This window comes from Mya arenaria, chromosome 2 (assembly GCF_026914265.1).
Source record: "Mya arenaria isolate MELC-2E11 chromosome 2, ASM2691426v1".
NCBI lineage: Eukaryota > Metazoa > Mollusca > Bivalvia > Myida > Myidae > Mya > Mya arenaria.
Window position 1 is genome coordinate 16,010,496 of NC_069123.1, and position 27,849 is coordinate 16,038,344.

Below are 27,849 nucleotides of genomic sequence, written 5' to 3' on the forward strand. Positions count from 1 at the left end.
AATTCAATTCAGGTGAGCTGACTGTTAAGATTTTATATTTTTGCTCTGTTAAATTTCAATTTGTGATGTTTACCACATTGTTAATGCCTCAGGAAACATCCTAAAGATTTGAATGCAAGGATTAAATAAAAACATTTAATTGGAATTGCCTTTATTTAAGACGATTAAGATATATGACTTTCGAAACGTTTTTAATGATAAATAACTTCGCCCCACTTGTCATATAAGATATGGGTGTTCAAAAAAACGCATCTATTTAATATACATACACAAATAGTTTACTCATACCTTAAGTAAGAAAAAAACAACGTTTGGTACAAAATAATATAGTAAGGTTCATCCAGTAATCAAATCAATTTAGAAAATGTGTAATCTTGGCACAGTTCAAAAATAATACACACGGGAAATGGTAAAGAATGTAAGTGTTATGGTACTTCAACGTCAAATAATTTTGTTGATTATTGTAATTTCCTTTTCCGCATGGTGTCTTCCAATGGTTTCTTCTTTTAAAAGTTGTTTTTGTTGTTTTTCTCTATAATAAATATTTATTTTATGAGTGATAACACATAAAAACAATGCGGAGTATTCGTCTGTTTTATACTTATGTTTCGTATTATTGACATATTGTGATCTATATATGATTAATATATACATGTAAATAGATAATAATAACAAATGATATAACATTTAATCTAGTCTACCGGTAGTTTCTCTTTCATCTTGTACTACACACACCCCTCCTTCTCTTAAAAAATGTTAAATATGTACGTTCCTTTTTAGTTAAACATTGTTTTTGCATTTTGCTCGATTGAAAGTAACACAGTCATCTTTTTCATCTGTTCTAGATAATTCAATTTATGTACAAATATGTGAAAAACAATGTTTCTACATATATATAATATCATATACAAAAAAACGTTATGATAATTTATGAATTTGAGCTAATCTATGACGTTTCTATGACAACAAGTGGCAAAGACGATGATCTATGTCAGTTTAATGCATACTGAAACATTCAGTTGATATGATTACACATGTTAACCCCATAACGATAAAGACAAAGATGTACAGTATTTAAAACATTCGCCAGTTTATCACCACATAAAAAAGGACGGAAAGCTAGGTCCAAATAGCCGTTTTGCTGAATAAGAAAGACATTTTATTTGAAGGTATTTCAGAAACATTACATATTTAAACACTAGCGACGGATTTGTTTGTTCCATATCCTCATGGAGTAGTTAAAACATTCATCTAAAACTTTTCACTATCGAATGATTCCAATTATACTTTAAAAAAGAAATCTCATCAAAAATTAAGACCCCCTTCCCCTAAATATAATAATATCATAGGCCACGGGTCAACTATATCAACGGAATATGGTAATATTATGGTTTTCATTCAATTCAAAAGAACTTCACTCAATCACAATGCACTGTCATCCGTTTTATTTGAAACTCCGACATAGTATTTTCCATCAAAGTATTTAGTTTTTGTATTTCTCCTATCATTATCTCTCCGATCCAAGACTGGGGAATGCTCTACTGCCTGAGAGTAAGAATTGCAGCGTTTGGGACTATTTATTTCCATATTGGAGAGCGGAGGAGATATTGTTTTTGCAGAATCATTTTCCTCTTTTTTGTCACTATCAACTGAAATTGCATTTGTGTAACTTGGCGAACGCCGAAATTGCTGGCGCTTTTTGTCCAAGTCTGATAACTCTAATACTTTATTTTCAGAAGGTTTGGAATTTTGTGGGTTAACACCCCTTTGTCTACGATTATCCGACGCAAATGGGTCTACAGACACATTATTCACAATCCTTTGTCGTAGACTGTCTGGAGTTTCATAGTGTGACTCGGAATTGCAGTCCTTCATTTGCGTGACTGATTTCCCATTTTGCTCCCGTGGTTTAGTTTCGTGACCTACTGGTGCGCTGATTAAGTTTCGTTCCCCGCTGTGAACATGACTGAAATGCATTTATCAAATGATTAAATATAATTCATGTACACCTTTATTGTATACAATTATGCAGTTTAACCCAAGTGTATTATATTTGCATAGCAAAGGTCTTGCTTTGTACTTTAGACATCAACGATTCTTAAACTATATAGCTTGTACACATAGTATTTTTCCTTGACTGTTATTTTACAGAGACGTGTTAAATCAGATGAATTTTATATTTGATTTAAAAGGGTGTTATGAGATGTGTTATACTAATGAAACAGACTGCACAAAAAGCTCTATAACGAGACAATATAAGTGCCGCTGTATATATATCGTATAACCGGTTTCAAATTCCCCCTTCTTTTTTAAAATTCGTCAACATAATCGGAAATAAAGGTCAATTTGCAAAGACCTTGAGGCTTATCGTGCAACATGGGTCCCTCGTTGGGCGCCAATTGTAACAGACTGCACAAATTGCTATGTGCACCTCTCGGGGTTCGAACCCAGGACCTCGCTCTACAGGCTATAAAAGCTAGCTCTATAGCGAGACAGTAAAGTTGCCCCTATATACATATCGAACACCCAGTTACACTAAACCCATTCTTTCTGTACATTATGAATCCAATGTATTTTTATAATTACACTTGTCATTGGCTTAATCAAGTTTATCGCGATGATATTAATAATGTGTCAAATCTAAAACTGAAAGAAAATATTTTATTCATTGAAAAAGAATTTTTCCTGACAAGATTAAAAAAGAGAGGAAACATAAACATTGTATGTTTTAGTATTGTTGTTTTATGAAATGGAACAAAGAGTTACCACGTACTCCTTTTTAATTCATCTTCATTAATTAATTATATTTTATAGGATTTTCCCTAAAATAGTATAATCTCTCAACCTTTACCTCAGCTCCTCTTTTATTCTTTCAAGATTGACCAGGGCGATGTCAAGTTCATGTCTGGCCTTCCACAGCTGGGTTTCACACAGCGGGTCTTTACACCTGTGCTTCTTGTGAAAGTCGATAGCATCCATTACAGACTGCTCGAACGTCAACGACTTCCCCATGCTCTGATAAATGAACAAATCATCAATTAATAACAATGGGTAAAGTAATGTACATATCCTCTTTTAAAACATGTAGATTAAAATAAAGAAGCTTCCAATATGTTTCCAATGCCATTGGTTTACATGCAAATGAATCAACAAAATGCATTTTAATTCCTAAACTATCACTGGGTATTATTTGATGTAACACTGGCACTTTTTTAATTATTACCGCAGCGTTGATTTCAAAACGTAAAGTATGATCGAATGAGCTACATGGAAAGACTTGTTTTTGGAAATCCCGTACAAAACTGCCTGAATAACCCCATAAAATTTCATAATAAAACAAAACTGCTTCAGGACCTGACGTCAAGGGACTTCCTGATAAATACTCTACTCAAAGGAAGAGCCATTTATTGACAGAGCAATTATACTTACCAGGCTGACAAGGGCACAACAACCGGTCTTGTCATATTTTTTTAGGCATCGCCTGCCAAATTTGAAATAACAATGCTCTAAAAGCATCAATATCGTGGCCAATGTAACTCCAGTGGCCAATAAAATGAAAGCACTGGTAAAGTTTGGAATTCCAATTTCCCGACTGGCCTTATCTTTCTTGTCTTTTTTAGCATGACACGCACCGGCTAACCAGAATTTCTGTAATCTGTCCAGTTCACCTTCAATAAATGATAAAGACATTTGTATACATAACTTGTTGTTTAAACGAAGGATAAACAGTGCAGAATAGAGATTCTCACTTTTGGGTTCCCAGTCATATTTTTGTTTAATTTCATGATACCAATATCCTATTGTGCCGGGTACAATTCTTTAGCTCATTATTCTCACTTTTCGATATTTAATAACCCGTTTGCTGGCAAAGATAAGCCAACGGTGAAGTTTCTCACCTACCGTTTCGTTGCAGGTCCAGTATAATTTTATTGACTTCATCCACATGTGGTGAGTTCTTGGGAAATCCGACCCCGTACCCGGTCATAGCATACCACTTTCCGACTGTTAAAAGATCACACTCGGTGTCCTTTCCTGCATTGTACTCAAGCACAGTTGCGTCGTAAATAAACGCATCAATCTCACTGAAAAATAGTTAAATATACTCCAAAAACACAGTATATTTGTATCGATTGTTTCTCAATACATCTAAATTTGACTTCAGACGGAAGAAAAATCTGCGTTATATGTATTAATTGAACCGCAATCAACTTACTTTAATCGCGTAAAAATTGAAAATGCTGACCTAAGAAGTATAATTAAATACAACGTAAGAAGGAACGTACCCTACTTTGAGAGCTCTTATACCTATGGGGACGCTCGTTTTATTATACTTCTTCATATATTTATGCATTCTTGGATAATTCATGCGAATATTGTCCTCGGTGCTCCCGCCTGGCACTGTAGCGAATTTAAAGTGAGGGGAAACTGCGGTCGGGTTCATAAGCTGTAATTAAAATAGTGATACTAAAATACTTTCAATATTAAGATGTAAACATTATTGATATCTTTTTTAAATCTTCAAGCACATGAGCATAATTGAAAACGGTGTTCAATATATTTAGCTCCTTTTTATAAGTATCATTTTTATCCGGGAACAACATAAAGTCGCCAAACTAGTCTGCTTCTTTAGTCGAAGAGCCGTCTGCAATACGTACATAAACATTATACGAGATTACAACAACGTTTGTCAAATATGCTGATTGAATTACTTATCTTCTTCAATTGTCCAGTTTGTACAAAGGAAATAAGCCAGATGCTGAATTTACCATATGCTGACTATTTAAGATGTCGTAATACATCTTTTTCCGATAAGGCAGTATAATGTCTATCTTTAAGAAAAGGCTTACCCTCCAATCTTGAATGCCACTAAGGTCAAAATATTCGTCAATTGTGATCATAAAGGCCGCCAAATTGGCTGTATAGCTGGCAAGAAAGACAAGGGCAAAGAGCGCCCATACATTGGCCAGGAATCTGGAGGAGACGCCCCGAGGGTTGTCCGTGGATACAGACGCACCGAACAACATGGCCCAGATCAGCCAGAATGAGCGGAACAGCGAGAACTTGTGTTCTGAAAGACAATAGAGAGGGTGCTTTAGTCTAGGGGCTGGGGAGTGGGGGGATAGAATTTGACAAAAATTGCTTGATGATTTACAATATTGCTTAACTTTAATTGAATTGTTTTCATTCGATTCACTTTTCTTTCGTTTCATTAATTTAATTTTGTGCAAGTAATAAGCATATGTATTTAGAATTCTTAGACGGTATGTTTGAAGTGTTTAAAAATGTCTTGCATAACAAAATTAACCGGTGTGTAACTTTTAAAAAAAGATATGGTTAAGTAATGCACATAATGTCAAGCATACAAAAAGAAGTTATGAAGTACTCAAACAACGTAACACTCAACTTTTAATTGAAATACATGCAAGGTTACAACGTTAAACATACGCAAATCATATTCAAGAAAACTTGCATTTAATATTAAGTACACTATTGTTAACATTCAATCGACAACACTTCCACAAACTAGCCAACTATGGGGTTCTCAAGAAGCCCCTTCTTTCTTTGATTTACATTTACCTCATGCAGTTACCTCGCAAAGATCGCCTCCCTTTATCCAAACCGCTGGGACTCAGCCATTCAAATATGAATATGGAAGCACCCGTAGCGTGTACGCTAAACACAAGAATGAGGCACCAGGAAGGATAATCATACGGTTCTGAAATCACCGGAATTCTACATTACTACTTAAAACCTAATTCATAACAGGAGTAAAATGTGACCTTGGCAGGTTTCAAACTTGATTAAAGCCGGGATGATAGATATCATATCTATTTACCAAGGCTATGGATCGGATCACATGATTCTATGATTCTGGATGAAAAAGGAAACGGCTAGAAAAGCATGAAACCCGTCAACGACACGGCGCTAGCGAACAATGAGCATTGAGTAGCCGTTGAAACAACAAGCAGACACAAAATGAGATGAAAATGCCGCCTATTTACAATAGAGCAGAAAGTATAGTCATGCAAAACGTTCTGACGTAAACAATTCACACGATTGAGTCGGAAGTCTACGAAGGAAAACTGGACAAAATGTAAGGTAACATTGAAAAACCTCAAGACAATACACATGCAAATTCTAAACATTGTAAGAATAACATTCACGGCTATATAGAAAAGAGAGAAGAATGTAAACTAAAAGAAACTCCACCTTTATTGAAAATGACCTTGTTCAAGCCACTGGGACTAAACCACTCGGAGATAAACATAAAGGCGGACACAACAGGGATAGAAAAGAGCATCACCAGAAACCATGTGGTCCGATCGAATGGCTCTGTAAACCAAATGTTAGAAAGCCAATATAATGAGACTTAAACTTCCCAAAAGCCTTTTTTATCATCGTTGTATACGTAGCTGAATTAATGTGATTTAACATTCGTACTATCATTGTAAAATGGGCCATACATCTATTAAGCAGTGTCATCATCATCATCATCATCATCATCATCATCATCATCATTGTTATCACCACTCCGGCATAGTCATGTTCAAACTATGCAAAATACACAGTTGAAATACCACAACATGCAAATTCTGCAGATAAGCATCGCAATAGCTTTTAAATGTAAGATGCAAATTTTGTTCTATCTATCAAATTCACAAATCGCAGTCGACTGCATCTCGATAAAAATTACTGCAGAATTTAGCAATCACGTGTTTCATAATAGTAATTATTTTAGAATGTATTATCAGGAGAACGATTTATTGTTTTAACAAATAATTCTGTGGAAAGTAGTGAAATGTTGAGCTAGATTTCATTTGATTGGTACGAAAGAATACATAAATAATGAAGACTTAGACAAATCTTTAAGAAGAAACTCTTGGAATAACAATTATAGAAACAGCACCAGCCTTTCAGAGATGATGTATTACTCAGTTTTCAGCAATTATGGTATTTCACTGAAGTAATTGGTGTGGGAATTAAAAATAAGCGGTAGCACTGAAAAGCGATGGCAAGCTAACTGGAAATATTTCCTGCTTGTCATCTGTATAAGTTTCCATTAACTTCATAATGGACATTCATCCGAAGACTTTTTAGAGGAGTAAGTGTTCTATTCTGACTCTGATAAAAAACATAATTATTCAAAGAGATATACATGTATGACTTGCGTAAGACAATTAAATAGAGACCATTTATAACACTGGAGGTATATAACGGTGGTTGTAATTTAATTGTAAACACTCCACCAAAATTGTAGACACAACACTCCTGGTGCATTATCAGACGTCTGTTTTCAAGGTTCAATATATATATATTGTATGATTTATACAATCATACAATGACCTAAACAGAACGAAGAACCAATACAAGAAATACCCAACTATTAATTTTAATAGGGTAGTTTTACATACTGGAAATAGCATAATGCTTTCCCTGTATAAATGTTTTGCTGACCGTTTCCGGTGCGATGATGGTTTATGATTTTCTGTACATTTGAAGCAAAATAACACTACGTAGCTAACACGTTCGGTTTATTTACCTTGAACACACGTGATACGCTCGCGTAACTAAAATTATCTACATTCAATGTTTTACATTCGACAAAGAGTTAAAGGAGAAACTTGCTAGATATATGCCGCAAAGAAGGCAATGGAATTCGAATATTGGTGCTAAATGGCTGCACAAATGCTCTTAGTAAAACAAATATGATCGACATTGAAAGTAAAAACTGATATAATACCAAAAATCTGAATGTTTTGTGGCGATTTGAGTTTTTTAGCAGCTTAGTAGAAGTCGTGGTTTCTGACAATGAACTATCGATCTAACAAACCAATAACAATACCGAGAAAAGCGGTGGCAGAGATTGCTCCCTTGCGGAGTGCCACGAGGATTGTAATGCCGGTCTCAAGAAAGGGGGTGGAGAACTCCATGGCAGTGGCCCGCTGGTGGTTGATCTTGATGGACGTAATCACCATGTCTGCCTTCTTTTCGATCATCTCCTTGACCAGACCTGACCACTCGCCATTCTGTAGAATTTAAAGCTTGTACGTAGGATGGATTTAATGTGCGTAGCTTACCATTTGCAAATATAATTAATATTGCTTTATATAAGGAATACGTATGTAGAAGCTGCCGTTTCTAGCATGATAGAGGACAACAGCATTAATTATTGCTCAAAAATACCGTTTCGCAAGACGTCTTTTATTTATTATTACTATTATCTATAATATCCGTAACAATAGGGACATAAAATCAAATATTTCCAAACACACTACAATTTTCAAAGCAATGTTTAGTTAATTTAAATAGGTTATTTTCAAAAATAGATAAGAATGGTCATTTTATATGCACCTCGTCTTTAATTCCCCAGTTTTGGTCAGGCACTTCGTACATCTCGTACTCGAAGTTCATCTTCTCGCTAAGTATCTGAAGCAGGTCTACACTTAGACCTGAGCAGCAGAAGTTTACCAGGCCAGACTTCGGGTCTATCGTAGCGTTGTCACTGAGCGTGTATGGAATGGTTATATATATATTTATGTACACAAATCCTGCAAATTTATTATCGAAAACAATGTACGTGTAATCTTGAAAATAATTCATCAAAATATTAAAACAATATTGAACTCAACAGAAATGTTATAATTCCCCGTTATGTTCAACAGCTTAACATACTATATATGAGGATCGTCCGACGGCGGGTTTGGGCCGAGTTTGCAGGGCACCGCATGGTGGGTGCACTGGCCAGTCCCCAGGTCCGGTGACAAATAATTGATATACGGCTCTTCTTTAAAAGTCACGATACGAAAGAATCGCTTTTCTGGCTTGCCAAGGGGCGGAGAGACCGCGCCACCCGGCCACACCACTTCATCCATTTGGATTGTCATTTGTGTTATGTGGCCTACCTTCAACGGGACGATGTTGCCAACCTGAAACATCGATAGATTGCAAATTTTCAAATCACATTGTTCATTTCATATCTCCAAAATATTCGAGTATGTTAACCGGCCTTATCCCATATCACGAAGACAACATATTAGGAGATACTTACGCATGAGTCAGAACATGTACACTATATAAATTTAAAAAAAAAAATATACAGGACGTTTATTGACAGTCTAAAACAACCTTGACGTATGCTTACAGAGGTCCACATGTTCCTTCCTCTGCGGGCGTAGCGCGGGTTCGAGTGTGGTCTTACATTGTAGATTTTCAGCTCAACGTTTTCAATCACGCCGTTATCGCTAAATGACACTGGCGGATCATCCATCGTCACGTTCTTAATGGCCCTTTAAATAACATATTTCGATTAAAAACACTTTAATACTTGTTTTAGGAAATATCAGTTAATAACTTATTTCAAGAAAAATCAACAGTTTAAATCTAAGGCTAGTAGAGTTATCCCTGTAGTTTTCAATATTTTCAGCGATATGATTATTTTGGAAGTGTAGACCTATACAGAAGTATTGACACGTATATAGACACTACAGCATTTAACAATTATGAGGCTTTTTATAAATATAAACATGAAATATATAATATATCGTTTTTTCATACGTTTTTTGTTCGGTTATCAAACGTTTGAAGTTTCCCCTGGCATTTTTTCGTAAGCCAACTTGATAGTTTTGATGAAAACCATTAGCCTAAATGTACCATACCGCATGCTATGTCATGAGAATGGTATAATTTGATTTAAATTGCATGTCGACAATGGTCACGGCACTTTAGCGAATTGTAACGTATAAGAAATGTTCAGTTGTTATAAAAAGTTTTTTAATGTATAACACCTTAGTTTAACACACTAACATTATTGATTTTACTTATTAGCATACCCATAAACATGTTGTTTTATCCGCTGGTTTTTAGGAGCCGCCTTCGGCTTTCTCATAAATTATATAAATAAGAATTTCATGAACATTTAATATGTAGTATTAATGGTTCAGTTCAACCGTTCTTGTCTGAAGGGAAACTGTTAAATAAACATAGGTTTTATTAGGAATGCAGACATTTAAAATATGTTGTGATGTATGTCTAGGAAGCTTCAATGATTCTGTTTTGACCAACAAGTCTTTAAAGTAAAATAATTATCAACATTAAATATTTTAATATTGAATTACTTCAAAAGCATCCGTTCTTGAAGAATATGAAACACCACCATCCAATTCTTAGATAATAAAAATAGCACAACAAATAGTTATACCACTTACATTTTACCATATATATATGTAAAAACGCAATTATAAACACAAACTTCCTAGCATCTATCACCTGTACAGCCGATCTCCGTCCCGCCAGTATCCAAGCTTGGTAGCGGTGCACGTGTTTTCCGGGTAGATGTTGATCTGGCTAAGCGAGACGTCGTCACGGGCTAGCTGCTCGAGCCCCAGAGCCCAGAGACGGACGGACGTCTCCATTGCACTCTCAATGACTTCCTGTGAGCTGTTGTAAAGGATGCCTGTGGAAAATATATAGCGGATACAATTTAGGACTTTTGGTTAAATGACGTTCATACCTTTATTGATGACTCACAATGTTACTCTTCAAAGAGCTCCTAAAACATAAAGCTCCTTTCACATAGAGCTCTTACCAAAAAGAAGTCCTAACACATTTTCAGAGCTTTTTCCACATATACCTCATTACACAGGGAACGCCTACCTAATAGAGCTCCTTACACAAAGAGTTCCCTGAGGAGCTCTCTCTCTATCCCTCACTCTCTGATCCGCAAGTACCTATAGGTGTCAGCACGCAACGCATTAAGATCTCCACGAACGTACACCCGACGATGTCCAGTGTGTTGGGTTATGCCTAAACCATTCACTGCATGATAAATATTCAACAGTGCTTCGGTGGATATCACAGACACTTCAATGTACTACGTACGGAAATATAGCTATTTTTGATGTTTTGTACGCTCTATATTATATCTTCACGATATTTATCACGCTGTGAACCATTGTATCATACCAGCGCCTTAATTGAGCTAAGAAACGAAACGTCTTGTGGTTAACCACGTACGCCGCCGGAGAATGAGCCAAAAACATATATAGCACATAGTAGGCACTAGCATTTAAAAGATGCCATATACAATGCCAGTATTGGGACACGATCTTTCATTAATGAGAAACAAATGATTCCAAGAATGATTCAACATACTTGTCAACAATACTGTTGCAATTACTTCTTAAGTTTCAAATGTTTGTTTAACTTTCTCGTAACCTTTAAATTTAAACAACCCGTAATAACTATTTTCACACTGAACTTTCTGTTTGTTGCATCGTAAAAAATAAGGTAATTAACACAAGTTCAAAAGACAGGAATAAAACGGCTGTAAATCAACAGTGTTTCGCTATATGTTAATTTGTTTCTGTGTTTGTTCATCAAAATTAATTAAGTTTATGCTTAAATGCAGTGAATCCTTGACACTTTTGAAGCAACTACGAAATGCAATCAACCCACACACTACCTAGCTTTCTTCATCACACTACATATAATTATATTAGTTGTGTTGTGTTGTTGTATTTAAACTAGTAACATATGACAAAGTTCTAAAAGAGCGAATTGAACGCCCGCCGTCATCAGTGCTTAGGCAAATCACTAACAAATCCCCGCCTACCAAGCAGTCCGACCGGAAAGGTTGTCATCGTTCCTACACGGGCGCCCATACTAGAGGACGTGAGCAGCCACATGAACTTCCGGGCGGTAAGGTTCATCCGTTGGGCAACGTCCAAAATGTCCAGAGCGTCGTATGAACTACAGAAGCGAAATAAAAGTCAGCAAATGTGCGATTTTAAACATTCCATGCGTTTCTGTTGCTTTTGTGTGTGTATCTTGTTTTGTGGGGATTAAGTGGCTTTTTTCTTAATTCGAATTTGATTATTTTTTATGTATTAGGTGGAATTTTTATATGGTATTGGGATTATTGGTATTTTGTTGGCTTAGTTTGTTTTGATATCTTGGCATTGCATGTATTGTATGTATATTGGTGGGTGGTCCGTTTGCGGTGTCCGTTCGATTGTATCTCTCATGCAGTGCCGTTTGGGTCTTTACCTTATGCCCCTACACAGGGTTTATATTTTGACTTGAGGCTTTGTCCCTGTAGTTCCATTGTATTTCGACAGTTCTAGGTTTGTGTTATATGTTTTCGAGTTGTATATATGTGGATGTCTTTGCGATGTTATGTTTGGGTGTTGATATTAACGCATTTGTATGTGTTTTGTTATGTGTTTTTGCGGTGTTTATCTAGACATTGTACGCGGTCATCTCTATTAATTCTCTTCCAAATAATAATGTAACCATATTCTATAACTGCTCAAACGAAACATTTAATTACCCTATCTAATCTTTTCGAAAGTTAAATGAAAACGGATAAGGTTTGTTAAGCTTCGTTTTGTGTCGTTTCCAATGGACTAATATCCATTAATGAATGCATTTATATGTATGTATCTAAAGTAATTGTGTCATTAATTTTCCATCCCTTTATAACGTTAGTTTTAAAACAGAATGAATGAAAAGTAATTAATTTTGCCGATGATTATCCGCTCACATCAACTCTTGAGATGTAAGTTTCAATTTGCAAGATATTAAAACAGGCAAAATCACGCACCCAATGCCATCATAGAATAAAAGTACGGTCGATAATTTTCCTGATTGCACATAATTGGAAAACAGAACTTCAAAGAATTCAGTTTGTGCGCATTACGGTTTAAATAAAAGCTGGAAATAGAAGCCTTATTAAAGAAGACTTTAATTCCGTATTATTATATTTAATTTCCTGAATTTCCCACCGATACAAAAACTAAGAATGTAATTTGCGTTCATTTATAGACCATTCGGCTGAAGCAAAGGACTTTTCCATTATTACGCTAGGATAATGAATAATAGTTAATAGTTAAACAATACAGCACGTAATTGCACATACCATAGTTATTACTACTTATTAAGTAGAGATCAATCCCAGAACGAGGCTGCTCGTACTACAGAACGACCATACGTTGGTGCATCACGACAATCAACCGGGGAATATAAGATCATGGCCATGTTTACAAATAGGAATGCTGTGGAATTGAAATTTTTGGGGAGGCGGGGGGGGGGGGGGTTCAGAAACTATTGCTTTTTGTTGGATGTATTTTCTGTAAATGGGGAATTTCAGAGGCTAATTTTGTGAAAAATCAGTGTCCGTCACATACACCGCCTATAACAAATGCCCCGGCTATAACTATAGCAAATAATAATAATAATATTTTACTACATTTCTTAGTTATTCATTTTGTTAATCGAATATTTGAATATTATACGAAAGAATTACCGAATATTCGAATATCAATTTTGCGATTCGTTTGCATCCCTAAAAGAATACACAAACATTGTTCGGTATTACTGCATAGGATTTCTCGCCATTTTAAATCATCAATCTTAAAAATGCCACTGACGATTTACCATACGCACTAGTGTCTTGAGTGATATTTTCAGTAAAAAGAGTATTGAAACAACATTTCCATTTCCTATAAGGGTCTTATTTTGAAAATTAAACCAACATGTCTGCATGTAAATTTAATTGATTGAACCTTTTGTTTACACTTTGAGTAGAAAATAATCTCTTAACGTCTGATTTCCATCTAATCATGCACCTCAGACTGTTATAGATAATATATTACAAAGAAGGGCTTTCATATTTAAAAAAAACGTCTTTCTTTTGATAGAATTATAATTGAAAAGAATATTTACACTCTGTTAGTGTGTGATTTTGTTATTTCCCTTTGACGTTTTAACTAGGTTAATGTATGGTTTGGGATTTCAAAACATTTATTTGGAAATAGTACAGTGAATCTAAAACAATATACAAGTTTTAACTATTATCATCATGTATGTATAATGTAGCATGAACAACCCAACAGAAGCTTCAAATGGCTTAACAGATAGAAACAGGCAGTTGTGCACAGGATCACCCGTTAGTAAGTGATCATGCAAGACCGCATACCAACAATAGGCTGAAAATGCAATGTCAAAGCCAGAGTTAAATTATTTCTCCATGTCTCCGCAAATCATTACATGATCATAAAAGTGAGGTTTAATTTCTATTATGTGTTCTTCACTTCTTGAATATGCAACACTGTTTGACTCTTTAATGTTGTACACCGCTTAACACCGCGTGGTCAAGATTAGCACAACGAGAATAAGTGGCAGGTAAAATTCAATCTTGTTATATCAGTAAATAATACAGAAATTGCGAAACTGTTTGTACATGTACTGGTGTTCGTGAAATTATTTTTGAGTGTCATCCATCTTTGTGTGTGAGTTATATTTTAATGTGTAAAGGGACTGAATTATATCGAGGCTACATGTTAAGTTTATTTTATGCTTTATTAAAGCTTCAGAAAGCACTTGGAATGTTAATTTACTCTGTATCATATTTACCTAAATATTTGTATATAGATATGGTAATACCATAAAGACATGTACACACTCATTGGTACACTTCGACTGTAACTTTGACTTTAATTCACAAGAATATGTATAAGCGGTTTTCCGCAACTTCTCTTGTATATGATATCATGTGACAGAAAATAATACCAGATTAACATACCCTGCATGAAGTATGATGACTCTTGATACCGTCCTTTCGATGATTTTCAGATTATGTCGAATAACAGCGAGTTTGTATTCTGAATCGTCGAAGTCATCAATATCAATCTGTACCGTGGCTTTGATAGTGTACCTGAAATGCAGAACAATTGAACTAAGTTATGCTTGTAAAGTGCCAAACGTAATCCTGATGATATTCAATGAGAACATTGAACATAAATCTTATATACAGATTATTTCTAATATGAAATGCTAATTGACATAAGCCTCTGAAACAACATTTTTTGCGCAAATCTTCACATTTTTTTATTATCTGAAACAGGTTTTCAATGCCTTAGAACTACAAGTATTTAAACTAATAAAAAAAATATATCAATGCACGTCTTGCCTTGTTCCAGTTGTATCTCTCGTATATTAAGGTGATGTCGAATCAATATCGTTGTCTCTCGTTCGACAACTAGCTTAAATGGTTAAATTTTAGTAAAATTATGTATGATTATTATAACCTTGATCTAAATTACTTTTGTGATTGGTAAATTGGGCTGTTTCAAGAAAAATATAGACTATCTGTAATTGTTTGAATTCTCTAACTCACGATCTTAACAGACACTAATTGGCAAAAGACATTTTCCCGCCATTCTTAAAATCACAGGCCTGCTATCAAGTACTCCTGAGCCAGGTTAGACACGTTAGTTCAGAATTTTCTTACCCAATAACCACGGCATTTAGATAATGCTGCAACATTATTTCAAAAGATAAGACTGAATGATTTGCATCTTTAAAATTGAAGATTTGCATTGACATAATTGTATGAACTACTTGTCTGCCTATTTGATTTTGATCCAAGGATTTTCCATTTGGTTAAACATTCTTTAATTTGCTATTCTGGATAAGACATCGAAAGCTATATCAACAAGATAGTCAGTGTATTTAAGATGATAAACAATATGTCTTAAAGGAACAGAAAGTTCCTTACACTGCCTTTAGGTAGATGATCTGTTTTGGTACAAAGTCGTCTTTCCAGTTTAACTGCGCGTTTAGCAGGCATATCCCAGACATGTCTAATAAAACGCAAGGTTAGCTAGGACTAACAGAATCGTTCTTCGAGTCATAATTTCTTTCTACTGCCATTTTTATCCAGCAAATTGAATTTACTTAACTCTCTCTGGGTTTGTTATGTGCGGCACTGAGACTAAATAAGGGATTGATGACAATTATCGCAATAATTCAGGGAAACCTTACATCTAGTAGATTGAAATTCGCTTTACCTCATAGTGTATAATACTCATGCCAATGTGAAAGTCAACGAGAACTAGCTTAAAGTAAAACAAGCGTTTATTCTGAAATCTGAGTTTTTGAATGTTTATACGAAAAGTCGGGGTTTGTAGTATTGTTGTCAATACAATCAACATTCATGAGCGAATTGTAATTGTTTTGCAGATATCTGGAAGAAACACATCTTTCCTAAGCAGTTAATGATTTAATAGTATGCATGGTCGTGCATGGCGATGTTAATATCAGCGTATAAACAGTTCGTTCCAAGTCGCTATTTAGTCGTACTAAAAACATGATGTCTAGAAATACAAAGAAGTAATCAATTGAAATCAAAGCATGGCTATCTCAAACTTTTATCGGACAGGAACGGTTTAAGAATGATTTAAATTGTAAACGGTTTCTGTATTTTCTGACGTGAATCTTCTTGAGTGCGTTATCAATATTCAAGTTTTCATCAATATTCACGGGGTGTTGCAAACATAATAAGATTTCAAAGACCTACTTCGCAGTGGAAACGTATCCCTGAGTCACACTGGTTCGCTTTACCATGTCTCGCATACAGCTGATGAAATCATCACTACTGCTTAGTTTGGTGGTCACAATGGCAAACTCGGTCCAATTGTATCGCCTCAAGATGCGATGCATCCCCTCACATTGGTGGGTGATGGTAGGGGCTATCTGCAACACCCGAGAATGCCGGTCATTCTGAAAACAAAAAGGAAGAAACATATCATTAACGTGTTGCTATATTTTGGCTCTTCTAAGAAGAACTTTCCTGCAATGACTATCTTGGATTTATTCGAGCCGTGTTCTGCAATAAAATATGTTACCTTCTGTGATGATTTAGCAGGGTTGTTTAGAGAAAGTTGTAGTATATGTGAAGTTCTAAGCATTATACAAGTATTGACAGCAACGAAATACATCGAGGAAACTGTTGTGTATATATTGTTATATCACCGAATCCTCTACAGTCTCCGAGGAGGTCGATATTTCCCCTCAACAAGCAATCTTCGGTCTAGCATTCCAGGCACGATTTGCTGTTATTGCTTTATTTACTCATAGTTGAAAGTATAAACATTCTGCAATCAACCCCTTAAGACTGCGTTTTGAAGTATGTAGCGCATATCTGTTGTGTATCATAAAACCATGCATTAATATCTTAAGACAAACCTATACTTTATAAAGAACTGCAAAGAGACACGCAATTCTACTCAAATAAGGCTCTCATTATGCGAAAGTAAAAAAAAACATGGAAGGCACTCTCATTCAACAAAGTTTAAGACTTTAAACATTTATTCAGGGTTTATACATCAAACAACTGTCAGATTCTGTCATGCGATATTTTAAGTTTTGAAAAGAAGGTTCAACACAAGATATCCTTTGCGTCTTATATAATATTATATTTGCAAGGAAATGGTGCTTTGTGGCTTCTTATTTACTGAAATGATCTAACTTAATGGTATGCATGAAAATGATAAAGGATATGGCCACAAAATAACCCGTCAATATGTACATGTACTTAAACATAAATCGTCTTCGGCAAGTATTTGGTTTTGACACCAGCGAATAGGATTGAAATATTGGAACGAAATTCTAACCAATAGCTCGGGTGTAGATGTTAATGATAAAGTAGGATCATGTGTTTTTGTACATGATATATATGGCGACTGTCTGTAACACTGAAGAAGAAGATCATTCCCCGGAGAATTTGTTTCAAATGTAATTCTCTAAATAACGGCTCTACAGTGTCCAGATTATTGTGTTCACGAAACTATTCAAATTATCTCATAAAGAATTACACTTGTGTCCGTGTCATGTATGTGGAAATACACTCAATAAAAGTCATCGGTGATGTTACTAACATATGGATAGGGACAGAGATGAGGATGAGCCTAATGCGAAACTATTATACATTACTAACTGTCGTCTCAATTGAAAAAACGAACATGGATGAAGAACGCTTTCAATATGGGAACTACTTATCACTCGAGGAAGTCCTCTCTGGTCGGCTTATTTCTAATTTTATTATCCAACTTACGACTCTACAGTCTATAGTTGCCAAATTAGCGTAAAGTCTATCGGTTTAAGGAAAAATGACACAGTCAGCCCATATTTTGTAATCACAAAACAGGAGTCTGAGATAATGTTGTTTAAGATGGGAATTCTGCCTAGGAAATGATAAGCAGACGAAGTCATGTTACGTGCTTGCCAACTAATATACAATTTCTTCTTCGTAATCATTCTCAGAACTTACAAACATCGAAATACAACTGTTTGAACCTTATATGAATACATACGTATATAGACATATATACATATAAAGGTTAAGGATCACGAGAAAACCTTGACGCAGATCGAATATGTAAGAATCTGATGGAATTCGGCCAAGGCCATGTATAAATAATGTCGTTGGATAATGCTCAATTCAGGAGCTGCGTTGAATATTATATCGGTCAGGTATTATACTGAAAATTTCAATATGGCATGCGAGTTTTAATTAAGTCTGATGATATATGCTTTTATCCATTTCCGTTTCTGATAAACTGCGTGCACTTCATTAATCGTAAAATGGTTGGTTGCATTGTATCTAGACAGGTATGCTGTTTGTATACGGCAAAACGTTTAAGAGCTTGTACGTTAGACCGTGTTTATTACACATGGTATAATAAACGAACAGACTAGTAACCGAACTGACTAGTTTGTTTCAAGTAAGAGTCAACGGTAGAAGTCAACCAAGACATTAGGGTTGCGACAAAATCTTGTATCTTACTATTCAGTTGCACTAGTGCAAAGTAAACGTACTATTGGATAACGGCAGCTGGTTATCTATCACCCGCCGTTACCCGAATAAAACTGCCGTTTAATACAGACACATCATTCTTCACGTACATCATTCTCTTAAAGACAATATTTAAGACCGCCGTGTCAATGTCGTACAAAGGCAGAAGCTATTCAATTTCGTCAAAATAGATTATTTATATTTTAATGGTTTAAAAAAAAGCATTGTACATGAATAGACGCTTAAGTGTAAATTTAAATCGAATTAAATAATGGTTAGTGGTAGAAATCTATCTGCACACTGCGCAGATTGCTACAACTTAAACGCTTTGTCCATTTCAATCATCAATATGATTGAAGTTGAAGCACGAATAGTATCATTCTTGTTTAAAAACAAAACCAATGATGGTGGTGTCTGTTTAGAGTGTTATGCCATCTGGAGTCTCGGGACTGACTCATTTATTCAACGGAATACTTTGACTAAGATAAAGTGTATTCAATGTAGTTGAAGATATTTATGGACGGACACAACTTGTAGAGATAACGGAAAACAACAAAACACATGTACAATTTGTATATTTGTCTTCCCTTGCTCTCTTTAGCACGAATTCAATATTGTTTAATAAGACCCTACACTTACCGAGTAAACTCTTCTCTAAGATAAACATGTTTTCGTTATGCACAGAATGTAACATGCCATCTAAGAAAACAGCAAGAAGTGAGTGTAGAAGAATAAAAAAAATCACTATCCAAATATAACTGCTCCATTAGAAAACGATAAATATATGCAGAATACTAGGTTAGTGCCGTGGATGGAGGAAGTTTATCTGCCAAGGCGGAGGAATTTATCCGAGCCAGATAATCTTTCTTCATCCACTGCACTAACCTAGTATTCTATTTATCCTGTTACTTTGTTTATTTTAACACTTTAAATAAACTTAAAATTATTAAATATCTTTAAAACTAAGGGGGACAACTCTTTTTCCCGGTTGACGTCAACACACGGTATCCATGTTTAAATCGCCCCCAAAATAGTTCTCAAAACTGTTCAACTTTTTTCAATACGCTTATTGTCAAGGTAATTGCATTTGAATACGTCAATAGTAATTCAAAACATAAAAAAAGCCTTTAAAAGTTTATTATAATGGATCAGCCACCAAACATTATCTGATGATGTAACAATTATTCCGTCAGTCACAGTCTACAGTACACAGGTCATGCTTCAAGATCACGAGAGGTTAAAAACAATCGCCACATGTTAAATGGATTTAATTCATGTTGATAGTGTTGGATGGTCAGAACTGCACCAGCAAATAGATAAATCATTTCTGTTATAAGTGAGATTTTGTCTTTCATCACAGAAATGGAACTAACTATCGTTGAATGCTACAGTTTTCATACTGAAACATTATTTGCGCATTTCCTCTGACATTTTAAAACAGAAAGAACTCTGTTTTCGTGTTCACATGACCAACTTACTGTAGATATACATCACGTGTTCTCCTATCCTTATAAACTAAAATTTTCACGGCAACTTGTTATATGATTGATTTGTATGCAAGTGACAGGACAAAAATCATTACTGGCTGCAAGCTGTGTGCGTCTTAATTATATGTATCGTCTTAATTATATGTATAGTTTTGACTTCAAACTTCATTGCTGTTATGCTGATATAACAATTTTATTTTAATTTCCCCCAATGAAGTATTAAGCGTAAGTTGATCTGGTCATAGATGGAGGTATCGGTGAGGAATTGATAAGATTGTCCGTCGTCGGAACAGCTGTATTTGAAGGAAAACAAAGCTTTTCGTTAGGTAAATGCCATGAGGTGCCACATGACATTATAGAATAGTGCATTGGTGTATTACGCTATATCCCCATATACAATACAGTATTATCAGACGCCTAGATAGAGATCGAGAAAGATACTCAGTGTGGCTACCTTGGATTATGGCAGAACATGCTCTCTAAAGATTTCCTTTCAAATGTAATTCCTTAACTAACAACCTTCTGTCTCTAGGGTTGCTGGTTCTGGAAGCCGCATTAGCCGACAGTCTATCATATTGGGAAGAATATCATTCCGCCCATGTAGTGGTATTACAAAACACCCACAAAACCTAGACTGAGAAATGTCATTTGCTTCCAAGGGGTTCAATACAAATGAAATATGTCGCCAGTCTTAATCAGTACGATAATAAAAGGTGGTTTCCTTTAATCAAGTTTTCAAAAGGTATTTTCGTAGTTTGAAAATTATGCATTAAGACAAATGAACGTAAGTATTAACATATGTACGTTATATACATTCCGATTACCCATGTCTTTATAGACCAAGCTTTGTAGTTACACATGATTCAGAGTATCATTAAAAAGGTAGGAAATCTAGTGCATTTGATTTAAGATAAAATTATCATGCCTGGAAACCAGTGGTGAATATAAAGTCTATACCAATAATGCAAGAGTCTATACATGTAGTACAAAATTCTATATATGTAACCCAAGCGTCTATACCGGTAAAACAAGAGTCTTAATCGGTAATATCAGTGTCTATACCGGTAATACAGTGGAAACTTCTGGTAAGTCTATACCGAAATACAATTTTAACAACAGGGACGCGACCAATGGCTAAACATACTTTCAACACAATTAATAATGTTGCGGTATCCGCCTTGGAATGGTAAGCGAAACAGGACTTCACTTGTGTTTAAACTAGCTTATGTGTGTCTGAGTGTACTTCCGACTATGAATAACAATATGAAGATAACTGTGGTATACACACCAACACGCCGACGGTGATTTGGTATACATTCAACATAGTGGGTATAGTGGTTGGGTATACCAAACAAAACCGATAATAAAATGTGTGCGTATTGTTTGTTAATTATTAAACACGGTCCTAATAGCTCTAATAGCAGTGAGCTTGCTCTGCACTTTCATAACACGAGTTCTTTTTGCGTTAAAATGACGGTTTAAAAAGCAACGACACAAACCATGATGAAATAGTTAGCACTACCACAATAGGATGTAGTCGATTTGATAGTTGATGTGTATAAACGTTAATATTTGCGCTTCCGTTAATATATGGTTTTAATTTTAGGAGTTCCATCTTACAACGTAGGCTTCGATCAATATAATAAATGAATAATTGCATCAAGCTTTAAAACAAAGAACTATTTTGGTTAGAAAATGAAAACAGGAAAAACAATTCTATTAAATTGTTATCGCTGAATCTTGCTAAATACAAATCATTTGCATGCATGCAGGAACACAATCACGTGTATTTACATTCAAGGCTTATGCAATAGCAATTTATGCAAATTTAAACTGTTGTATCTGTTCAAATCATTATCGAACAATGGACGTTAGGCGGAATTACTATGGTCTTTGTCACATCATTTAGAAGCAGTTGCTTGTTCTTTAATCTTGTTAATCACAAATTTAGCGAAATCCCTGGAAAATACAATCATTTGTAACCAAATGTTGAGCCATTATTCAGCACTGCCATATGTAAATTCTACAATGGGTAATTATTGAATTCAGAATTTGGAATGCTTCCTAAAACTACTCAGTAGCTATATTAAACATTTACTTGTAATGGGACTCACTCAGAATGTCCAAATAGACTGTGAATGTAGAAAAGCCATACTTGTAATAGCCTTGTGAAAATGTTAACGAAATTACTAGTGTCATGCAAAGCGAGCCGTTTATTCGGTAATTGGAGTTTTCGCTATAAAAACCGCTTGTTACTGAAAAAAATATTACCATCTTAAATGTTTCCAAAGTCGACGTAAGCTTGAGAAAAAAAGCATTTGTAAAATTATGATAAAAGAGAATGACAAAACAGTGCAAATATTCTCACCACTATTTTACATGGCGTGAAAAGATACATGTTTATGCTTGTTAGAAAAAACAGCCAATACAATCAAATGACACGAAGTCATCAAGATTACAGTATTTGGAGACATATAACAACAGCCAATACAATCAAATATATTTGGATATATTTTTGATCTTTTTTGCAATATTTATAAAATGATATCTATACTTAAGTCACATTTAGACAATTGTAAACTATATCCATATCGTATATCATAACTGAACCTGTTCAACAGAAACAATACAGCACTACATTGCTTAAAACTAGTGTTAATCTGCCTTATTGCATTTGGATCTTCAACGAACATATTTATAAAGGGAAAACGCGACTATCTTTTCATATCAATATTGAGATCAAGCACCAGATTTTAATCATTGCCAGTTTGCAATGCATTAAAAGAGCTTTTTAAAGGCATCAACTTTCTAAATGTTTCCGGAAATGACAATTTATGATGTCTTGTTCATTATAATTCCTTACAAACCAAACTACACGGACAATACGAGAAGCCAAATATTTTACAAAGACCCTGTTTAAAAGCACAATGATAAGGCGCAACAGACAGTTACATGTACAAACAACACTGGAAGACCGCAGTTATGTTAACGTAACAACAAATCATCTACTCTGTCATTTGATCCTGGTGATCTGTCACAGTTTACCATCGATCGTTTATTGTTTTCATGAAACACATTCAAGAATTAACATTAAATAGACGTTTGATCAGAATCACTCGTAAAGAAAAATCGCCGTTAATGTGCAAATGTCAAACATCACTGCAGGCCAAACAAGTAGTCAAATATATGAAAAACTATTTGATTGAAATATGATTTTCAAAACACATGCACACTTTGCAATTCAGGATTGGCACGAGCGAAGTGAATTCAGAAATTCGAGTAACATGACGAGCGTATATTAGCAAACAGCAATCACGTGTAGAAACAATGGTGAACAAAAAAACGATAAAATCACATGCAAATGTATTGAACTATATACAAAGTGGAAACCGCACATTTTGTGAACTTTGGTATATGTTTGTGTTTTAATTCATAAAATTATACCTCTGCTGGATTGTTCTGAAGGTGAAGCTTCATGCCAGAAATGTGGCATTTATATAGTTTTATTTACAAGAAACGACGTTAAAATCATGATACTGTTTTACCTGAATATAAGACAAGAACTGTAGTAACGTATTAACATATACCTGCTTCACCACAGATGCAAAACACGAAAACATGGTTTCACGTGCTCCTCTTCATTAGCAAAATACACGTTATACATAATTCTATTATTTGCAGTGGCAATACCGTGGTATTAAACATAAAATAAGAAGTCAACATGAGAGAAACAGGCTGCATTATCATTATACGTGTACACTTCTGAGTGAGGATTTTACAATGTTTCGACTTCCACTCACCACTTAACTAACTTAATTGCTGCAGTCCCTTAAACGCACCCTAACACAACATCATTGTTCCGGCTAAAATATATGTACATTTTTTTCTCGTGAAAGTGAGAAACTGGAGTAGTTCTCGAAGTTTTGTTATGTGAAGAAAAGGTCTTTAATTTATGATTCAAGAATTTAAATTATTTTTGAAATTTGCTTAAGAACTTGTACAGTTAAGGAACTTTGAACATCATATAATTAAATTGTAATGTGAAAGAGCCAGAGTCTGACACCTGATAGACTAAGACTCATGATTAATTGCGATGAATTTATTATTGAGTGGAAAATACGGACCTATTCATCTTTAAAAACAAGTGTTTGACAATTTGTTTCCACTTGACCCCAAATCATTTCAAGAATATTATGAACTCATCTTCGAAAAGTTGGCACTACGTTTGAGAAAAGTTCAGTTATCTTATTAGATTACGTAGATTATGATAAAAACTATCGAACGTTAGTTTAGTGGATACGTAACAAAAATGTTTCCCGAACGATAACGATTGCACATTACGTACAGTTAAGAAGGAAAGCAATATAAGTGGAATATAGACAGGAAGCATTATGAACTTCGTATTTTTAGGGATTACAAAAATGGAACTGATCATGAATGTCATATTTAGTTGCAGCTTTTGCTTCTAGCAACTGTTTTATTGTAGTGTCACGGATAATTCATGACACACTTCGAAAGAAACATGATAATCTCATCAAAAAGATAGCTTAAAGTTCTACTTAGTCGCTTTTTCCGTTTAAAATCAAGGGATCAAAGGGTTATTTACTCATTGGATTATTTTTATGATTAAATAATAAATTAGCTATATGCCACTTATTGGTTGCTTCTTCTTGCGACGCATTTTTAGAAAACAATTCGCGCTGATTTGTTAATTTTCATTCGTACGTCGTGCTTGACAGTTGATTTTAGAAAAACAAACACCCTTCAAAACCCTTTATGTTTTTGCTTGAAATTATGTCGCTAACTCTTTTATAACTGCTGTTAGATTAAACGTGTATGTAATGCTTTGTATTAAAACTTGATTCAATGTTTTTGCCTACTGAATATTAGCGTCATTGAATATTGCTACATTTTTTCGAAATGGGTTTTCATTGTGTTATGACTTCAATTACGTCAGAAATTCTTTTGAAAGTTGCGAAAGTATGTGACTTTTTTTCTACACATTATTGTCTAATTATGATGTAGTATCATAAGACATGGTTTTACGTTCTGTTGACTGAACAAATTGATCTTTCACATCAGGTTAAGTCATGTCATACATCTTTTAAAGTCATTCCTAATGACCTCTGCCAATTATTGTTAGCTGAATTAAGCTAAAGTAGGGAGAAATTATCTTTGATTTTATTTTATGAATCAATGGTCTGGTTGAAATTACACATTTTTGCCATTGTTGGAGGTTCATGTGTTGTTGTTTTATTTCAAAACAATCATCTCATTTGATATCGAGACTGAAAAATACATTTCTAGAAACTACAAAACCAGGCCAAGCATTGAAATAGAGAAAGCCAGCGAACAAAGGACGCAAGGGACAGGCTATGTTCTTTTTGATATCTATAATCTTGTTATTTAGGAATATGCCTGAATAATTCAATCATTCGTAACCAGATGGACAGCCATTATGCAACATCTTTTTGCAAATTCTACAATGGGTAGTTTGTATATTTTGAATTATGGGATACGTTTTAAAACTTACTACTTAGTAGCTACATTACACATTTTCTAGTTTTGGAATAAACTGCTCATATCCCAATGGACTTTGATTTTAGAAAATCCATATAAACCTGTTTGTCTTGTCATAGTTTTGAGAACATGTTTGAGTTATAAGTCTTGTCATGCAACGCAATGCATTAAGGCGTTTGTTTGGTAATAAGATATTTCGTTGTAACTCCTACGTACTGTTACAAACGTTGTCAAATAAAAGCTGGTCGTAAGAGAGAAAAACGAAACATTTAGAAATTAAGGGGGCTGCATTTGTGGTCAATTGATATGAAAGGCTTTAACGATTTGGAAAAGTCATGATGAACTGGAATGATCAAACGCATTTACAGCTTAAGTTTAAGACCATTATAATTATAGCAGACAAAAGGCAAGCAATTACAATTCTTAATAGTTGAGCGAATAAAATTAGAGAGTATCCCATCCATTTTTATACAAAAAGAGTGCCACTTTCTAAGATATATATTTTGCGACAACAACATAGGTAATCAATTGAAAAAAAAAACGGGCCGACAGTATTTGAATATATCATAAAAGTATTTCAATATTCTACATTCGGTGAGGCTTTTGAATTTGCTTCCGCTTATATGCATTTGGATTGAATAAATTTTGAGACGTCCAATTATTTCTGCACTGATAGAGCATCAGATTGCTATCACTTTCTAATTTGCAATGCAATGCATAAAATATCATTTTAAAGACATCAGCTTTCTAAATATTCCAGAAAAAAAGATATATTTTTTATTGTAAAACATACCATGAATTGCTTTTTGAAATTGATTGATGTTGGGTTGCACTGTTATCAATGTTTGTTATTGTTTTGTTTTGTTTTTTCTGTATTGAACAGTGTTTTCTGTGTGCAACTTAAAGTATCCAAGTTTAATTTAACAGTTCAGAATAATGTTTGATAATTTCTTACCAGTACTTTCAATAACATTAACTAAATAGGTCGTTATTTTCGGTTATTTTGAATAACAATTAACACAAAATATATTGACTGTTTTCGCCTCTTAAAATGTTTTTGTTTTAATGTTTACCTGGAAGAAAGGCTTGCATTTGATACTAACATATTAAACCCTTGCTGCCACTACAAAGCCGGTCTTTACCAAGGGTGAGGTAAACATGCTGTTCCTATAATTATAAACAGGTGATAAGGATAAAGGCAACACTAGAAACCGATGAAAAAAAATATCAATTTTTAAAGGTTACATCTGCTCTTAAAGCAAACATCAGTATAATCTCAACAATACGTACATATATAACAGCACGCTGTAACAAACAATTTGCTATCTGAATCAGAAAACATATATTCTAAACGCGTTATAAATACGGCCAAATAAATAAGTTAGTTACAGGTTACTTAATTCTCAAGCACTCCCACCCATAGCCCCATTACCACAACACACACGAACTCTCCCACAACACTTAAGATAAGGGTCGTAGCTAACTGAAGGGTAGGTGGGACTACCCGAAAATCTGTTTTTGTTACCCCAGACTAGTAATCAGTGTTTATTCACAAGATTTATTTAAGGAATGTCGGGTCGAACGGGGTGGTTCATGGAGGGTTTTCCCCTTCAGTATTTCATTCATTTTTGACCTCTATTTCATAAAGTGTAAGTAAACTGCAGTCAAAATGATCAGAAAACAGAGTGAAAAAGCAAACTTAGTACAAATTATTAACTTCTAATAAAAGTTTCATAGTCGTATCACTCTTTCATAATTTGCACATAATTATAAAGATGAAATAAAAATAAAACACGTTGTCACAATGGGTCAATGTCAATGCAACAGTCATCACATGACAAAGTCATTTAAATTTCAAAGGTTACACAGAAAAAACAACATTTTCGTCTACATCCCACCGTCGAATAAAATAAGTGTTTTTAAATAGAACCAAAAATATGTCTCAACATCCAGTGACACTGGTATAAATGAAGGTGTTATTGGGAAACGGCAGCTGGTAACTCATTTCTTTCCTGTGGCTTGAATAATACTGACGTATCAGCAGGCAAACAATTCCTCACATTTATATGTCTTTAGGGCAATTCCGTTGTAAGAGAAGAGTGTCTCTGTGTTCATAAAACACATTGAAGGTGTTTATCCTTAGATGGCGACATTCCATGTTACGAAAACCATCTGCCTGCATCTGTATGCATTATGATGTTTCTTTCC

General features: G+C 34.6%; 1 protein-coding gene across 1 annotated transcript in view; it reads right to left on the minus strand.

Moving 5' to 3' along the window:
* Window positions 1-598: 598 nt before the first annotated feature.
* The window catches only part of LOC128224543 (glutamate receptor ionotropic, NMDA 2B-like), a 42,409-nt gene continuing 15,158 nt past the window's right edge, over window positions 599-27,849 (minus strand). Inside the window, exons 2-15 of the mRNA XM_052934421.1 lie at window positions 16,358-16,560; window positions 14,582-14,713; window positions 11,612-11,748; window positions 10,267-10,453; window positions 9,143-9,287; window positions 8,674-8,927; window positions 8,353-8,503; window positions 7,844-8,027; window positions 4,848-5,068; window positions 4,284-4,444; window positions 3,901-4,082; window positions 3,430-3,668; window positions 2,852-3,015; window positions 599-1,966 (exon numbers count right to left, since the gene is read on the minus strand). Of these exons, the coding sequence (XP_052790381.1) occupies window positions 1,423-1,966; window positions 2,852-3,015; window positions 3,430-3,668; window positions 3,901-4,082; window positions 4,284-4,444; window positions 4,848-5,068; window positions 7,844-8,027; window positions 8,353-8,503; window positions 8,674-8,927; window positions 9,143-9,287; window positions 10,267-10,453; window positions 11,612-11,748; window positions 14,582-14,713; window positions 16,358-16,500 (2,844 nt within the window). The 5' untranslated portion in view covers window positions 16,501-16,560 and the 3' untranslated portion in view covers window positions 599-1,422. The remainder of the gene's footprint in view (window positions 1,967-2,851; window positions 3,016-3,429; window positions 3,669-3,900; window positions 4,083-4,283; window positions 4,445-4,847; window positions 5,069-7,843; window positions 8,028-8,352; window positions 8,504-8,673; window positions 8,928-9,142; window positions 9,288-10,266; window positions 10,454-11,611; window positions 11,749-14,581; window positions 14,714-16,357; window positions 16,561-27,849) is intronic.